General features: G+C 41.4%; 1 protein-coding gene across 1 annotated transcript; it reads right to left on the reverse strand.

Moving 5' to 3' along the window:
• Positions 1-247: 247 nt before the first annotated feature.
• LOC137268193 (IgGFc-binding protein-like) lies at positions 248-12,942 on the reverse strand. Its single transcript, XM_067802727.1, has 5 exons — positions 12,885-12,942; positions 12,062-12,175; positions 9,922-10,184; positions 8,727-9,049; positions 248-3,245 (listed from the first exon to the last, which is right to left on the reverse strand). The coding sequence occupies exons 1-5, from the start codon at positions 12,940-12,942 to the stop codon at positions 2,990-2,992; spliced, it is 1,014 nt and encodes a 337-aa protein (XP_067658828.1). The 3' UTR covers positions 248-2,989.
• Positions 12,943-14,752: the final 1,810 nt, after the last annotated feature.

Genomic DNA, 14,752 nt, shown 5'->3' on the forward strand with positions numbered 1-14,752 from the left:
AAAAAAAACCCTGGAGAACTGTGAATGATACACAACACATTTATCGCTATATATGTAAGCAGACCTGTCGTGAGAATATCGAAGACCCATTTCCAAGTTGTAAGATAATACAAGACACTTCACCTGAGGAAGGGGCAAGTGTTATATTCAGCACAGGCAAGACATCCACATCTGTGTGAAGTACACCGCACAGTGAGTAACATTCCGTCCAAAAGGGTGTTTTTTCTTACAAAGCAGCGCCAAAACGTAACAACACAAAAGCTTTATAAGCTAAACAACACAAGCACTTCAACTAATCATAAAAAGTTATTTTACAATGACATCAAACAATTTAGGGCATTGTGTATTGCAATATATCGTCTACATTACCAGATACGAAATGCATGCTTTGCACACAGAAAAGTGATAGATATTTCTTCAAGGCATATCCTTAACACTAAAAAGGCGTAAAACCAACCTCACTCATTCATATCCTAAACAATACTGTTATCTATTTCTCCAAAGTAAAATGTCAACTGTCTCCTTTAAATGGTAACTAACTGATTATGGAAAGAATAAATGAATGCTTGTGAATATGTATCATGCCTAGCATCCATTCAGTTCACGCTAAGCTACATTCCTGTCTCATCCCTCCGGGTACCCATTCACTGCTAGGAGAGCCAATGGAACTTCCGGTGAGTCAACAAATGTGTTCCACGGGCTTCAGTCATGCTGTTGATCACTGGATTGTATGGTCGAGACCAGATTATTTACAAATACAGCTGGAATAGTGCCAAGAGCGGCGTTAAACAGCAAATAAACAAACAAACAAACAAACAAGCAAACATGTGCTTCTGTGGTAGACAGAGATCTATGAGCATGCTTCTGAACAGTGTCACAAAATCAAGAACTCCGGATCATCTTTACCTGGTATACCTGTACCTGACATATTGCCCTGTCCTAATATTTGACTCACTATGCCTTTGCTCTAGTTTGTTTTGACTTGTCCTTGTTCACCTCTTGATACCTCTACCGTGCCCATCATATCTCGTGAACATTTCAACGTCAATATCTGTAACTGAGTTCAAGGTGAGGCTATCTTTTTGTTGATCATTCTTGAAATACGATCTGGAGATCACCAAATGTATGGTTATCAGTTGCCTACATAATACTGCTTAATGGACATGTTACTGTGTACACACACCAGTAGGTCAAAAACAAAAACGACTTCTGTGTTCCACGTGTTTCCAAAGTGCAATAACCTTGGGAAATAATGAGGTCAAAGTTAACGTTGAAAATTTTATTCTTCCAATGCGTCAGTACAGAACGATGCTTAAAGCTTTATCAGGTGATGCGCCTATAGATATTAATTAACACAAAATAATATAACAACTTCTTTCAGATTCATGTAGAAGTTGGGGCAGTAAGAAAGGATGACATTATATCATGGATAATACTTGCTTCTGAAACGTCTATTTCATTGCAACAAAGACGCTGTTCATTTATATATTGTCACCCCATACACCAGACTCCACGTTGTTCAATTATCTACTGATAACTAACAACAACAACAAAAAAAACCCCAAACTGTACCGCCCCAAACACCATCTGAAACATTCTACGTCTGAAGGTTGTGCAGGAAGCAGCGTGTGCATTTGATGCCGCACACCTTTCTTATTATAGCTGTTAATGAACCCCCATTGGCTAGTTTCATCGATTAACTGAATGAGTTGAGTTTTACGCCGTTTTCAGCAATATTCCAGCAATATCACGGCGGGGGTCATTAGAAATTAACGAATTGCACCCGTGTGGGGAATCAAACCGTGCCTTCAGCGTGACGAGCGAACGCTTTAACCACTAGACTGTGTTTCATCAAGACTCGATTGTATACAGGCCCCCGCCAGGTAGCCGAGAGCGGTTTAAAACAACAAAAATGAAACAATATCTTCTCAAAGTGTTTAGAGGCGGTGGGGTAGCCTAGTGGTCAAAACGTTGCCTCGTCACGCCGAAGACCCGTGTTCGATTCCCCCCATGGGTACATTGTGTGAAGCCAATTTTCTGTTGTCCCCCGTCGTGATATTGCTGGAATATTACTAAAAGCGGCGTAAAACTAAACTCACTTACTCTCACTCAAAGTGTTTAAACACCGTATCCGATCGCATAGGTGGGTGCTCTAATTGGCAGTTTGTCGGCTCCAAACTCGTAGTCCCAAAACCGCCCCACTTCATAAGTCAGCTGCCAGAGTTTAGTTTTACATCGCACCCAGCATTATTCCAGCTGCATTGCGACAGACAGTAAATAACCAAGTCTGGAACGGACAATCCAGTGATCATCAGAATGCACATTGACATGAGTCAACCAGGTCAGCGAGCCTGACCACCTGACCCCGTTAGCCGCTTCTTACGGCAAGGATGGGCTGCCGAAGATTAATTCTAGCCCTGATCTTCACCGGTCGACAGCCGGCATTGACAGCAATGGCATTTCTGTCGCTGTCCTTCACCCATCCATGGTGTGTTTACAACATGTTGTAAGATCATATGACAATTATACGTGGCAACCCTTGCATAACGTAAGGTCCTGGTGCCATGTCCAGAATGTTTCATAATCTAGTAGAGACACTGTAACTTGAAAAATATTGCTAAAAGTGTTTTAAAACCTACTCAGTTATATAATTACAGAAATAGAGGAGAGTTATGTAAATATGACGTTTTCAAAATGCCTGTCATTGCAATTATTGGCCTAGTGGTTAAAAGTGACTTAATGATCTATTCGGGGGGTCGAATCCTTGTGGGATCGAATCCGTGAGATTTTATCTCCGTTGTAACGCTTTCATGTAACTGATATGAGTGAGTTTACGTTTACGCCGTTTTAGCAATATTACAGCAATATCTTGGCGGTGAGCACAAGAAATGGGCTTCACATATGTATTCAGTCATGAAAGAAACAATGTCTAGATTGGGACGTTCTGCTACGTTCATTACAACATTAATTATGTGAACTTAAATAACACTCAACACTTGACATTTACGACCGGTACGCACTGAAGTCCATACTCTGTTTTAATGCTACACACAGAACTGAAATCTCCTGCGCAGTGAGCGGAAACACACCGGACCAGAGCCCCCAAGGTCACTTCCGGTGTCTCCTTCCCACAATGCCGAAACATGGCCGTACGTCCGGTAAAGTCAGCACAGGCCTCCGCTGCAAGAACAACCGCCCTGTCTGTTTTACATCCCAGCGTCGTTCTTGAAATATTACAGCATAACCTGTCACAATAAAACAATAAAATAACATTGCACTGACGGCACCATTTCAATCATCATAAAAAGTCCGTTTTACTGGTAAACACATATAAGATGATCCACGACCTGACAAATGACCCCAATTTGCATACTTGGGAACGCCCCACAGAACGATCCACTTGAAACAGGAGGGAGACAGGTTGTCTGATAAATATCGAAATCTGTTTAACAGTATTGAGACAGGTGTAAAACTGTGGCGAGACAGGTGTTACACAGAAGCGAGACGGGTGTTAATCAGTAGCGGTGTTGATTTCATGTCACGGTTAGCATGTATTGCACGTGCATAATCGTCAAGCTACCTGTAGCAGCCAAGTGTACTCGCCCAATTCGTTGTACCGCCTCTCTTGTCACAAATGCGTTTAGTGCGCAGGATCATCTAATATGTGTCTAGCAGTAAGCTTTTGAATATTTCTGAAATATGCGTTTAAGAATCACAATCAATTAACGATAATACCATGTGGTTAGCGTATCCTACCTGCACCTGCCACAAACCCATGCTAGTCAATTGTTCACTCTAGAGAAAAAGAGGACAAATTGTACTAGTCTACAGTCAAACCCTTCGGAACATAATTTGTGTTTCATTATTGTCGTGTGTGGATATTACTGTTTTGATGGTTAAAGGTAACATATACTCTAATACGGTACAAATGCAAAATCACTTGCTGACATCGTTATAAATGAAACCCCGTCATTAAAACTGCTCATTTCGATCTTTAACTGCCTTAAATCGACCTTTTTGTCAACAGTGCACAATTCTCAGCCGCAAACGAAATTTCAACCAATCGTGACGTAACAGTGGGTATAGAAATGAGGGTCTGTGCAGTATTCATCTACATTTCAGGGGTTAAACTATTTCGTTTACAGGTTTGTACAAACCTGAAATCGCGAAAGCTGTTGAGAAAAATGAAAGCTATATGTTCTCACAATCTACTATCATTTAATGTTGTCTCCTGCTTTGCCTAGTTTTCGAGTTAAAACCTTGTTTTCATAGACGATTCTGTCAAAATCACTTGGTGTCGCTAGGTTGTGATCCGTGTTAGGTGGTATAAACCTACACGTTTTTTGTCATCATTCACTTGATGCTCAGTTAATGAATTTAGGTATAATTAGTGGTAACGCCACTTAGATTACCCGACAAAGGCCCTCATTTGGCATTTCTTTTGTCCGGATCGATCAAAGGATTAACCGATGACACGCTGATTGATTAATTAGTTTTATGGGGATTTAAATGGGGGATTTATCAAAAGGCAGTGTTTATGTATGTACATTTACTAATCTATACTGAATACACTCTGTCGTGTCTGTGTCTGTGTCTGTGTAAAACAACACCCTTCTTTCAAAGGATTAACCGCCAATACATTGATTGATTACTCATTATTGGCTAACTAAATAACTTTTAAAAAGAATGGCGCACATTATGCAATTAGTTGCCATGTGTGCTATGTTGGGTAACCAATGAAATTATACAGCAATGTGAAAAACTTGAAACGATATATCACGTTTTCTTATAATAGACTGTTTTCACCGACTTACAAAATCAGAATTACTTTCTACTGGTAGTAAAATATGTATTTTATTGATGGAGAATAGGATTTTACATGACATTGCTTATAACATAACGATTTCACACTTGGGAAGTGAGGTGGGGGTCAATATAACATTGCTTGCATTATAAATGTCACTTCGACCCCTACCTTGCTTCCTTGGAAGAAGACCTATGTTAAAAGTTGTGTCATGCAAAATCCTTTTGTCCATGATTCAAATGCATATTTAACTACCAGTAAAAAGTAGTGCCTCAATAATCTCAATAATTCTAACGGACTTTAGCCCGTGACCTCAGGATTTTCAAAAATGGCGGCGCCCTGTCTGAGGATGAATGATATTTAAGTTTGTTTTCACCGACTTACAAAATCACAATTACTTTCTACTGGTAGTAAAATATGTATTTTATTGATGGAGAATAGGATTTTACATGACATTGCTTATAACATAACAATTTCACTCTTGGAATCGGTATAAGGTGTCAATATAAGGGGTCAATATAAGATTACTTACGATAATATTATCACTTCGACCACAACCTCGTTTCCAAGGAAGAAAGCGTTATATCCATGCAAAATCCTTTTGGTCAGCAATGTGTAGTAAGCAGTCTCAATTTTATAGACCCGATTCAACTTAAACTCCATTTTCTATCCTGGAAGCGTGGTTATAAGGGGGCGAACCATTTGATTTAGTATACACCACAGGCTTACACAAAGCTCACTTCGCACACACTAACAGCCAATTTAAGCACAAACTACTGAGTCTGGTGGAAATCTGTGCATAGTGACACCATCACCCGACCCCATGGAACAATTGACGGCAACACAACAATTCGGCATGTCTTTGGTGACGTCGAGAAATCCGCAAAATGACGAGCTTCCTACACATTTTCTATACATTTAACTGGAAACCGTTCCTTCTATGACGTCACTGTAGGGCTCTGGCGACAGAGTTACGTAACCTGTCTGCGGTTTCGTTTGTGGGCGAGAGAGAAGCAGACGGCTTTTTAGCTACTTTTAAGCGCTTGGTATTAATTAACCACAAGTTTTGGTTTTTTTTTTAAAATGGTGTTTCGTTTATGACTAACAAAAAGTCTTTAATATGCAGTGATAAAAAGAGCACCAAAAAATTGAGTTTAGTGGTCCTTTAAGCGGTAGTTGGTAATTCATTTCACGAATAACGGTTACATCTGTGTGTTTTGTCATTTGATAAGTAATCATTAACCTACAAATTGGCAACCTGTTTCTTTAACGCCAAGTTTCCTGTACACTGAAACAGGACTCGTTTGAAATCTTCACTCAGATTGTTGATTTTCAAAACAAACATACAAACAAACAAATCAACAAAAACGAAGCATGTGGACTGCTTGTGGGGGTCGTCAGTACGTATCAGCCTGAAAGATCACCTGCCCTTGCTCGACGTGTGTATTGTTTCAATCGTTCGTAAAATGACTCTGCTCGGCATGACTCTCTGGCTGACATGTCAGCGGGCTAATCGGACATGGCCCCCGAAGTCAACACACATAATGTCATCATGGAACCTTGGGCGTCACCCTAGTGGTTTGTGAAAGGAAAGCACTACGGTGATCATTAAGGTAACCTTTGGGCATTGTTTAAGAATGGGAGTCAAGGTTAACCTTAGTAAAAGGTTGCTTCGTGAAAGGAGCTGTCCATTGATCTGGTGGTGTCTATAAATATTTCACTGAATAAGATGAGAAGGGGAAAGATGGCAAATATAGTTTGCATGAGCTGAAAGTTAGTGAATATTGTTTGCGAGATCTGGAGGTCGGTGAATATAGGTTTCAAGAACTGAAAATTGATGAATATAAGTATATAAGTTTCTAGACCTGGAAGTTGGTGACTATAGGTTGTAACAGCTGAAAGTTAGTGAATGTAGGTTGCTAGAGCTGAGGGTTGGTGACTATAGGTTGCTAGAGCTGAAGGTTGGTGAGGTTGCTAGAGCTGATGGTTGGTAAATATAGGTTGCTAGAACTGAAGGTTGGTGACTGCAGGTTGCTAGACCTGACGGTTGGTCAATATAGGTTGCTAGACCTGACGGTTGGTGACTATAGGTTGCTAGAGCTGACGGTTGGTGAGGTTGCTAGACCTCACGGTTGGTAAATATAGGTTGCTAGACCTGACGGTTGGTGACTATAGGTTGTTAGAGCTGACGGTTGGTGACTATAGGTTGATAGAGCTGAAGGTTGGTGATTATAGGTTGATAGAGCTGACGGTTGGTAAATATAGGTTGCTAGAGCTGACGGTTGGTGACTATGGGTTGCTAGAGCTGAAGGTTGGTGACTATAGGTTGCTAGAGCTGACGGTTGGTGACTATAGGTTGCTAGACCTGACGGTTGGTAAATATAGGTTGCTAGAGCTGACGGTTGGTGACTATAGGTTGCTAGAGATGAAGGTTGGTGAGGTTGCTAGAGCTGAAGGTTGGTGATTGTAGGTTGATAGAGCTGACGGTTGGTAAATATAGGTTGCTAGAGCTGACGGTTGGTCAATATAGGTTGCTAGACCTGACGGTTGGTAAATATAGGTTGCTAGAGCTGAAGGTTGGTAACTATAGGTTGATAGAGCTGACGGTTGGTGATTATAGGTTGTTAGAGCTGAAGGTTGGTGACTATAGGTTGTTAGACCTGAAGGTTGGTGACTATAGGTTGCTGGAGCTGAAGGTCGGTAAATATAGGTTGCTAGAGCTGACGGTTGGTGATTATAGGTTGATAGAGCTGAAGGTTGGTGATTATAGGTTGATAGAGCTGACGGTCGGTAAATATAGGTTGCTAGAGCTGAAGGTTGGTGACTATAGTTTGCTAGAGCTGACGGTTGGTGACTATAGGTTGATAGAGCTGACGGTTGGTAAATATAGGTTGCTAGAGCTGACGGTTGGTGATTACAGGTTGCTAGAGCTGAAGGTTGGTGACTATAGTTTGCTAGAGCTGACGGTTGGTGACTATAGGTTGTTAGAGCTGAAGGTTGGTGACTATAGGTTGTTAGAGCTGAAGGTTGGTGACTATAGGTTGCTGGAGCTGACGGTTGGTGACTATAGGTTGTTAGAGCTGAAGGTTGGTGACTATAGGTTGCTAGAGCTGACGGTCGGTAAATATAGGCTGGAACTAAAAGTGGATGTGTAATGGCTGCCTTAGCTGAAAGGTTGTGAGCATACCTGAAGGGGATAAGTGGAGCCATGGCTCCTTGACGTAAGGTGAAGGTCATTTAGTGTAGGCCAGTAGAGTTGAAAGTTGTATAGACTGCAAAAGGTGAACTGGATAAACATAGGTTGTTAGAGCTGAGAGCTGGGGAATACTCGCTGTTCATGCTGAATGTTGCTGAGTGTAGTCAAACAGAGCTTGATGAGTTCAGTGACAACTGATGAGCACATGTTCCTGGAGATGGGCGTTGTGGAAAATAGGCTGCTGAAGCTGAGAGTAGAGGAGCAATGACTACCAGATCCAAAATTCGTTGAACATGACTGTCTGTATGAAAGACCTAGATATAGATAGATTCTTGTTAGATTGGCCACCTTAAGCTTAATGCTGCTTTGATCTTTGAATCTAAAGTAATGGCGGCATGAGATGAACATTTTTGTAATAAGGACTACTTATTCCATGTGCAGATCAAATCATGGGTGGGGGGGGGGGGGGGGGGGGAGTACATAGGAAAAGAAGTTTGTGTTTGTGAACCTTTCTGGTTCATATTCATCTGCCATAACAAAACGTCAGAGACGAGATAGTCATGACAAAACAATCTCGGTACACAGTGGGTGGGCGGGTTAAGGTGTTACCCAGTCTCACCAGGGACTTTACGCACGAGCACCTGTTACTAGGTCGCCGTCTGTTTCCCGAAGGGATTGAGCTTGCACCACAAAACAACAGAGGAACCAGTTTAGACTCGTACTTACGGACTGTCGCTGTCAACCGTTGATAAGAACTCACTGGTCAAATCTAAAGCGATTTTCTGTCGGACATTGAAGTCCGAAGTCCCGAATACCGTCTTCCCCAACTGCTCAAGCGCCGACCCGCTGTCTCCACACGTGCCGCACGTGCAGTGCCCGTAACTGGTGTGACCCCTGGGCGCGGCTATTGTGACGACCCCCTGCCAGTGGAAGGCGATCTGGGTGTGGCACTGAGGGACAGAGACGGTGTAATACCATCGTCTGTCCCGGGACAGGTGCACTGAGAGGGTGGAGTCACCAATTGTCGCTGGCAGGGACCTGGGTGAGTCCTGGAATTCAAGATGATTGAATACTGTCTAGGACTCAGGTATACATGTATATAAATAGGCACAAAGTTCATTAGATGTGTCAGTTTGAAGGAATTTATGTTTGAAAAAGACTTTTTATGTTTTTGTGATCACAACATGTACATGAAAATTGAAACAGAGCATGACTACTAAACACATTTAGTGCCAGGGAATCTATTCAGACATCGACCTACTTTTCAGCCGATTAGAATGCTCTCGTGTGAAAGTGAAAATTAACACTACAAACAACTCTGGTTAAACTGAATTCCAATTCCTTCTTTCTTAAGAAAATGGTATTTTTTTAAAATGGAATTTCAATTTTGAACTTTATTTGCACCGTCATTCTATACTTTATGTCGAGGCAGCATACCTTAACTATGGAATCACAAACTGCCCCTGCCTGATGAGGTCGTAAAATGATTAACAATGCATGTGGCTCAATGATTACACCTGTTATGTGCGTTTTGGGGCTTATTCAGCCTAGTTCTGTAACGCACGATGAGGTTGATGTAATACCAGCTCCGTCACAGACCGCCAAACGTTCCTAGTGGCAGTTTTGAGATTTCCACGATTTCCAGGTTTCCGTTTGTTCGAGCTCGCTGTACGACAGAAACACATTGTACGACGTGTTTGCTAGGATTATAGGGAGCTTAGTGTTGCATTATGCCAGTGCGTAGATTTATCACATCAAACTGATTAATATTTATGCATCCAGTTAAAATTCTGGGCTGGATATCGCACTAAGTTGCGCAACAGGAGGGAACCAAGTGAACAGTAAACGAAACTGTACTGTAATCAATGTTTTGACATACATGCTCCGATACACCCACCAGCCAACCAACATACCAACGTACCGAGTCCACATATATTCCTTGCCCCGAGATACGGCCGCTGACTGACGTCGTTCCCCTTTGAATAAACCAGAAGATCTCCGACTCGTACACTGCCGACATACCCGTACCGACCCGTGCACTCGTACTGTACACTACCACAGGGCCACAAGCATCCGTACTATACTGCGCCAATACGTGTGTACAGGGGAATACGGCATTCAAATGATCGCCGTCGAATGTACGGATATGTGGGTCCCCGTAGCTCACGCACGCACATGACGTTTCTGAAAATATTAGAGTCCGTGAGTGACTTTGGCATTTGGGTTGTTTGAAGTAACAACACGTCATCTTATTCTTTCAAGGACAGTCCTAAATTTCCCCCTTCAAAGTTCAAGATGATATATATTTTTACAATAGGCAAATCCACGTAGCAATGGCGTTTTTGTCCTGAAAGGTTTAAGAAAAATCTTTTACTGGCTTGACCTTGGGTACATACGGCAAACACGCACCTTGCAACCTCTAAACATCCCTTCTCTTCCCCAATAATTATTACAACAACACTCATGACTCTGTCAACAAATAGTTTACCTTTATATGCTAGATTTACCTTTGAATAGCGCAGCAATCAATGCCATTGAATACAATGCCACTTAAAAAGACGTATCCTTTTAACATTTGCCGGTTCTGACTAGAGAGCTGGTGGCGAAAGCGGTAAATATGAAAATAAATTAGTTTTCATGTTGAGAATACCAAAGACAAATTTCCGTTATACATGGAACACAATTATTGACCTTCTCGACACCTGTGATTACGGCCATTTGCAGTTGCGGAAGAGCAGCCAAATGACATTTCCTCCATCGCATGGACACTGATAATACCTGCACGATCAGTGTCAGACTGCATGGGATCGACTGTTGTTGTACTTCAGTAAAAACATTACCACTATTTAGCATGTACAAGGGACCTTTGATGCTGATTCCTCCTCATCAGTGTCTTTAATAATAAGAGGATATGTAAAACTACATGTATTACCATAACAGATGCACTTTGCTGGTTGTAGGCGTGTCAATGAAATATTCTAAAGTAGTTGTGCTGGAAGTAGCATTGTTAGTGGTAAAGAAAGTTGTATTTCTAATGGTGGGCGTGACAGGACCAGCGTGTACTTTCCGAGTGTACATAATTTCTGGAGAAACAAATTATTCCTTTTAAACTGAGAAGGGTATTTCAGGACCTAAGGTAATCTAGATTTGCTTCATTGTGAACTTCAGCTTTTCTGAAGGCGCTGGGAGGAAGGGAACTGTATTGAGTGTCAGATGAGTTATTCTGTATATATGAAATACGAATAGATCAGAGTCAGCCCACCCTGGGGCTATGGAATTATTGATTGTTCATTGTACCATTTTTTGGCATTGCTAAAAAGTACCTTCTTAGCATGCCTTCCCTTTCTTATACTTATCCATAAGTATCACAAAGATGTATTTTATTTACGATGATCACATGGTATTTCATGTGTATTAAAATATCACAAACTTGAGATCATTTAAAAGACACAGGACTTCATATTTTTCGGAGGCAATGTGTTATGTCATTCTGACAAGCAGTGTGAATGTGACAGCCTCCGTTTAGAGTGACAGATGAGACAGCGGAAATTATGAGGACATATCGTCATCGAAATGTTTTTGACATGTTTTGCAATGATTCAAGTTAATCACCGCTCAAACCAGTTAGTATCACCTTACAGGTGACATTGAACTGACATCCCTTGATTGATATTATCTTCTGATGATTCAATAATTATCTCAGTGAGATGAATAATTATGAGAAATTCACAGCACTCGTCATTCCGTGGCGCAGTTTTCAGCAATATTCCATAGCATGTGAAATACTTCAAAGGGACTTATCACCTTGTACCCGTGTGTGGGATCGAACCCGGGACCTCGCCACGACGAGCAAACACTACTGCGCTACCCTGACCCTAATCTATGAATCAAAGTACCGTAGGTAGGTCAAAACATATATTATTCGAGTTAACGCGAGTAAATGAGTAATGTTTTGAAATTCTGAACAATATTCGAGCCATATTACGATCCGCTGTGTTATTGCTAGAAGTGATAAAAACTCACTCACTCACCCACCCACTCGTTCCCTTGTCATTACCTACCCTCAGGTTGGCAGAGGTATTTTCCGTGTCCAGCATATTGGTCGTCGCATACACAGAGGCCGTCGTCACAGTGCGCGTTGTCAGCGCAGTCGTTGTTCGTGCTGCATGTGCCAACTGTAAACGAAGGATAATATAATATATATACCGGTGTTAACAAAAAGACGTTACTGACAACTGATGACGTCACAAATGACGTCAGCTTCTGTGTCAGTATTTGTGTCTGGGGGAGTTATATCACAGCGTTATGCTTGATAAGGGAATAAGAGGTACCAAAGGAACTCTGCACAGCGAATAGTGGTGCCTTAGAAGGCAGTGACATAGATGCATCCCAGATGTGCAAACAGCTTGGAATTTAACCCAAAATATCAGCAAACCTTCCTAACACAGCATGTGAGTATTGTGGCAATGTGGACACTATTTTTATCAGACAGAGAGCAGATGTGACTTCCTACACAACGTACATAGCTGACTGGGCGCCGTGGATGTATCAGGTACATCATAGAGGCTGGTCATTTACTTTATCTGTCAATAAAATATGTAATTCGCTATAAACTGTAATGTTACATAAGAGGTGAAATTTTATATTTTGTTTTGATTTCAAGAAAATGATATGAGAGCCGGCATATATATGGTTCGTCCTCTACCCAAACAATCGAATGCCACTTCATTTTGAATTTACACAATGAGACTTTTAAGATTAAAAAGTGAAAAAGAAACACAAACAAGATAACAGTTACTTTTGTTCACCGATGTGATTTCTTTATGAGAAACAGCAGTAAATGTATTGTTTCAGTGTCTCATGCAGTGTAACTAACTAACTCACCTCCACCCGTTTGCACGAACAACGCTATGGCAACCGCACACAAAGACGCTCTGTTCATACCTGCCGCAGAATGGAAAATGATTTGTGCAACGCACTTTGTGCTTTTGGTATATTAAGGCCCTCCGGGGGACATGTCCTATCACTCTAATCAGTTGTCGACAAGAACAAAGGACGTGTTGCGGCTGGCGCGAATAGATTATCGACATACTTTGAATCATCTACAAATTAGGTTCTCATATGTTGGCAGTGTTTTGTTGCATGTGACTGAGTGAGTTTAGTTTTAAGCAGCACTCAGCAATATTCCAGCCACTTGGCTGCGGTCTGTAAACAATTGAGCCTGGACCAGACAATCCTGTGATCAACAGCATGAGCATCGATCTGCGCACGACATGAGTCAGTCGACGACATGAGTCAACCAAGTCAGCTTCGTGATGAGTTGAGGTAAACTATGTCCAAACCCCAGCTTTACAGTTTCAGCGCCAAGACGGTAAGGGCAATACCTCTTACTAAATTTGTAACGGGTACCGGGTCGGTAATGATCTCGGATACCCGGGTACAGACTTTCTACCCGTACCAGCGCTATTGTCAGGAACTCGGCATCAAGGGAACAAAACAAGGACTGGTCACCTCAGGATCGGTAAACAAGGACTGGTCACCTCAGGATCGGTAAACAAGGACTGGTCACCTCAGGATCGGTAAACAAGGACTGGTACCTCAGGGTCGGTACACGAGTGAGGGAACAAGGTTACAGTGAGGCATGGCCTCTCGATGTACCAGCAGTTATAACGGTCATCAGCCCAGACTCCCGAGATACTAAGAACATTGTCGTAATATCTCTAAATGTTTTTGTAAGGTGTCAGTGGAGCATTTATTGTACATGATCATCTTAGAGATTGATTCAGCATATCCTAATTTCACTCTTGAAATAACCAACACATGCACACGTCATAAACTGGCTTCAGATATCTTTAATTCAGTTTAATTAGATTCCAGACATCTTCTGCTCGTTACTGATATCCTGATATACATGGAAGATTTAGTTGTTGATGCCTGCACTATGATCAACAGGAACGAACGGCTATTAGGAAGGCTTGGAAATTATGATATCTACATTATTCCCAACATAACAGGAATTACTGATATCAGAAACATGAATTTTTATACTTGAATCGTATTCTGACATCGTTAACACAATATATCAGGAATTCTTTTCTAGATGCTCCATCATACATCTTATTCATGCCGTGATATGAATGCCGTGATTTCAGAATTATTTCTGTTCGAAATATCTTTAATTCATTAACTATTATCTTCACTCCAGTACAAGATGCATTCAGTGTATTTTAAGATATCTTTTAAGTTATTAAGTCTTTTGGTTATTTCGAAGTGAAAACGGTTTGACGATAGTCTTGCGAAATGTTCACTTTTCAGAATTAGGAACATCATGCGTCAGAAAAAAAACCCCAGCTCGTGGTTACCATGGGAACTCAGCCTTGAGGACGTCTACCCATCCGGCGACATTAGAAATACATTTTATATTTAATGGTCTGTCCGCATGTAAGAGTGGGATTGTTGTGGGCGATATTATCAGCCTTCAGTTTATCGTGCTCATCAGTACACAGGAACACACATAAATATCTGTATGAGTAACGACCCTTTCGTTGAACATAATTTAAGTGAATATTGCGTGACATGAATATTTCATAAATCATTTTTCTATTTATTTTGCGATATGCTGTGATATTGTTATCAAATGTAAGCATGCAGAGACACGCAAGTCAATGTTGATATACCTTCAGGTTAAATCCCTGCAAGTATGCATACCTGGATCTCTGTTTGGGTTTGGAAAGGGACAGAGGAAGACAGTC

This window comes from Haliotis asinina, chromosome 16 (assembly GCF_037392515.1).
Source record: "Haliotis asinina isolate JCU_RB_2024 chromosome 16, JCU_Hal_asi_v2, whole genome shotgun sequence".
NCBI lineage: Eukaryota > Metazoa > Mollusca > Gastropoda > Lepetellida > Haliotidae > Haliotis > Haliotis asinina.

What these genes read in the sequence shown, in the direction of transcription:
- LOC137268193 (XM_067802727.1), bottom strand. Translation starts at nt 12,942, where the DNA reads ATGAACAGAGCGTCTTTGTGTGCGGTTGCCATAGCGTTGTTCGTGCAA. An exon ending in AAGGAATATATGTGGACTCG is followed by an intron (nt 9,050 to 9,921) that starts GTACGTTGGTAT and finishes CTTGAATTCCAG; the next exon opens with GACTCACCCAGGTCCCTGCC. An exon ending in ACGGTTGACAGCGACAGTCC is followed by an intron (nt 3,246 to 8,726) that starts GTAAGTACGAGT and finishes TTATTGTGACAG; the next exon opens with GTTATGCTGTAATATTTCAA.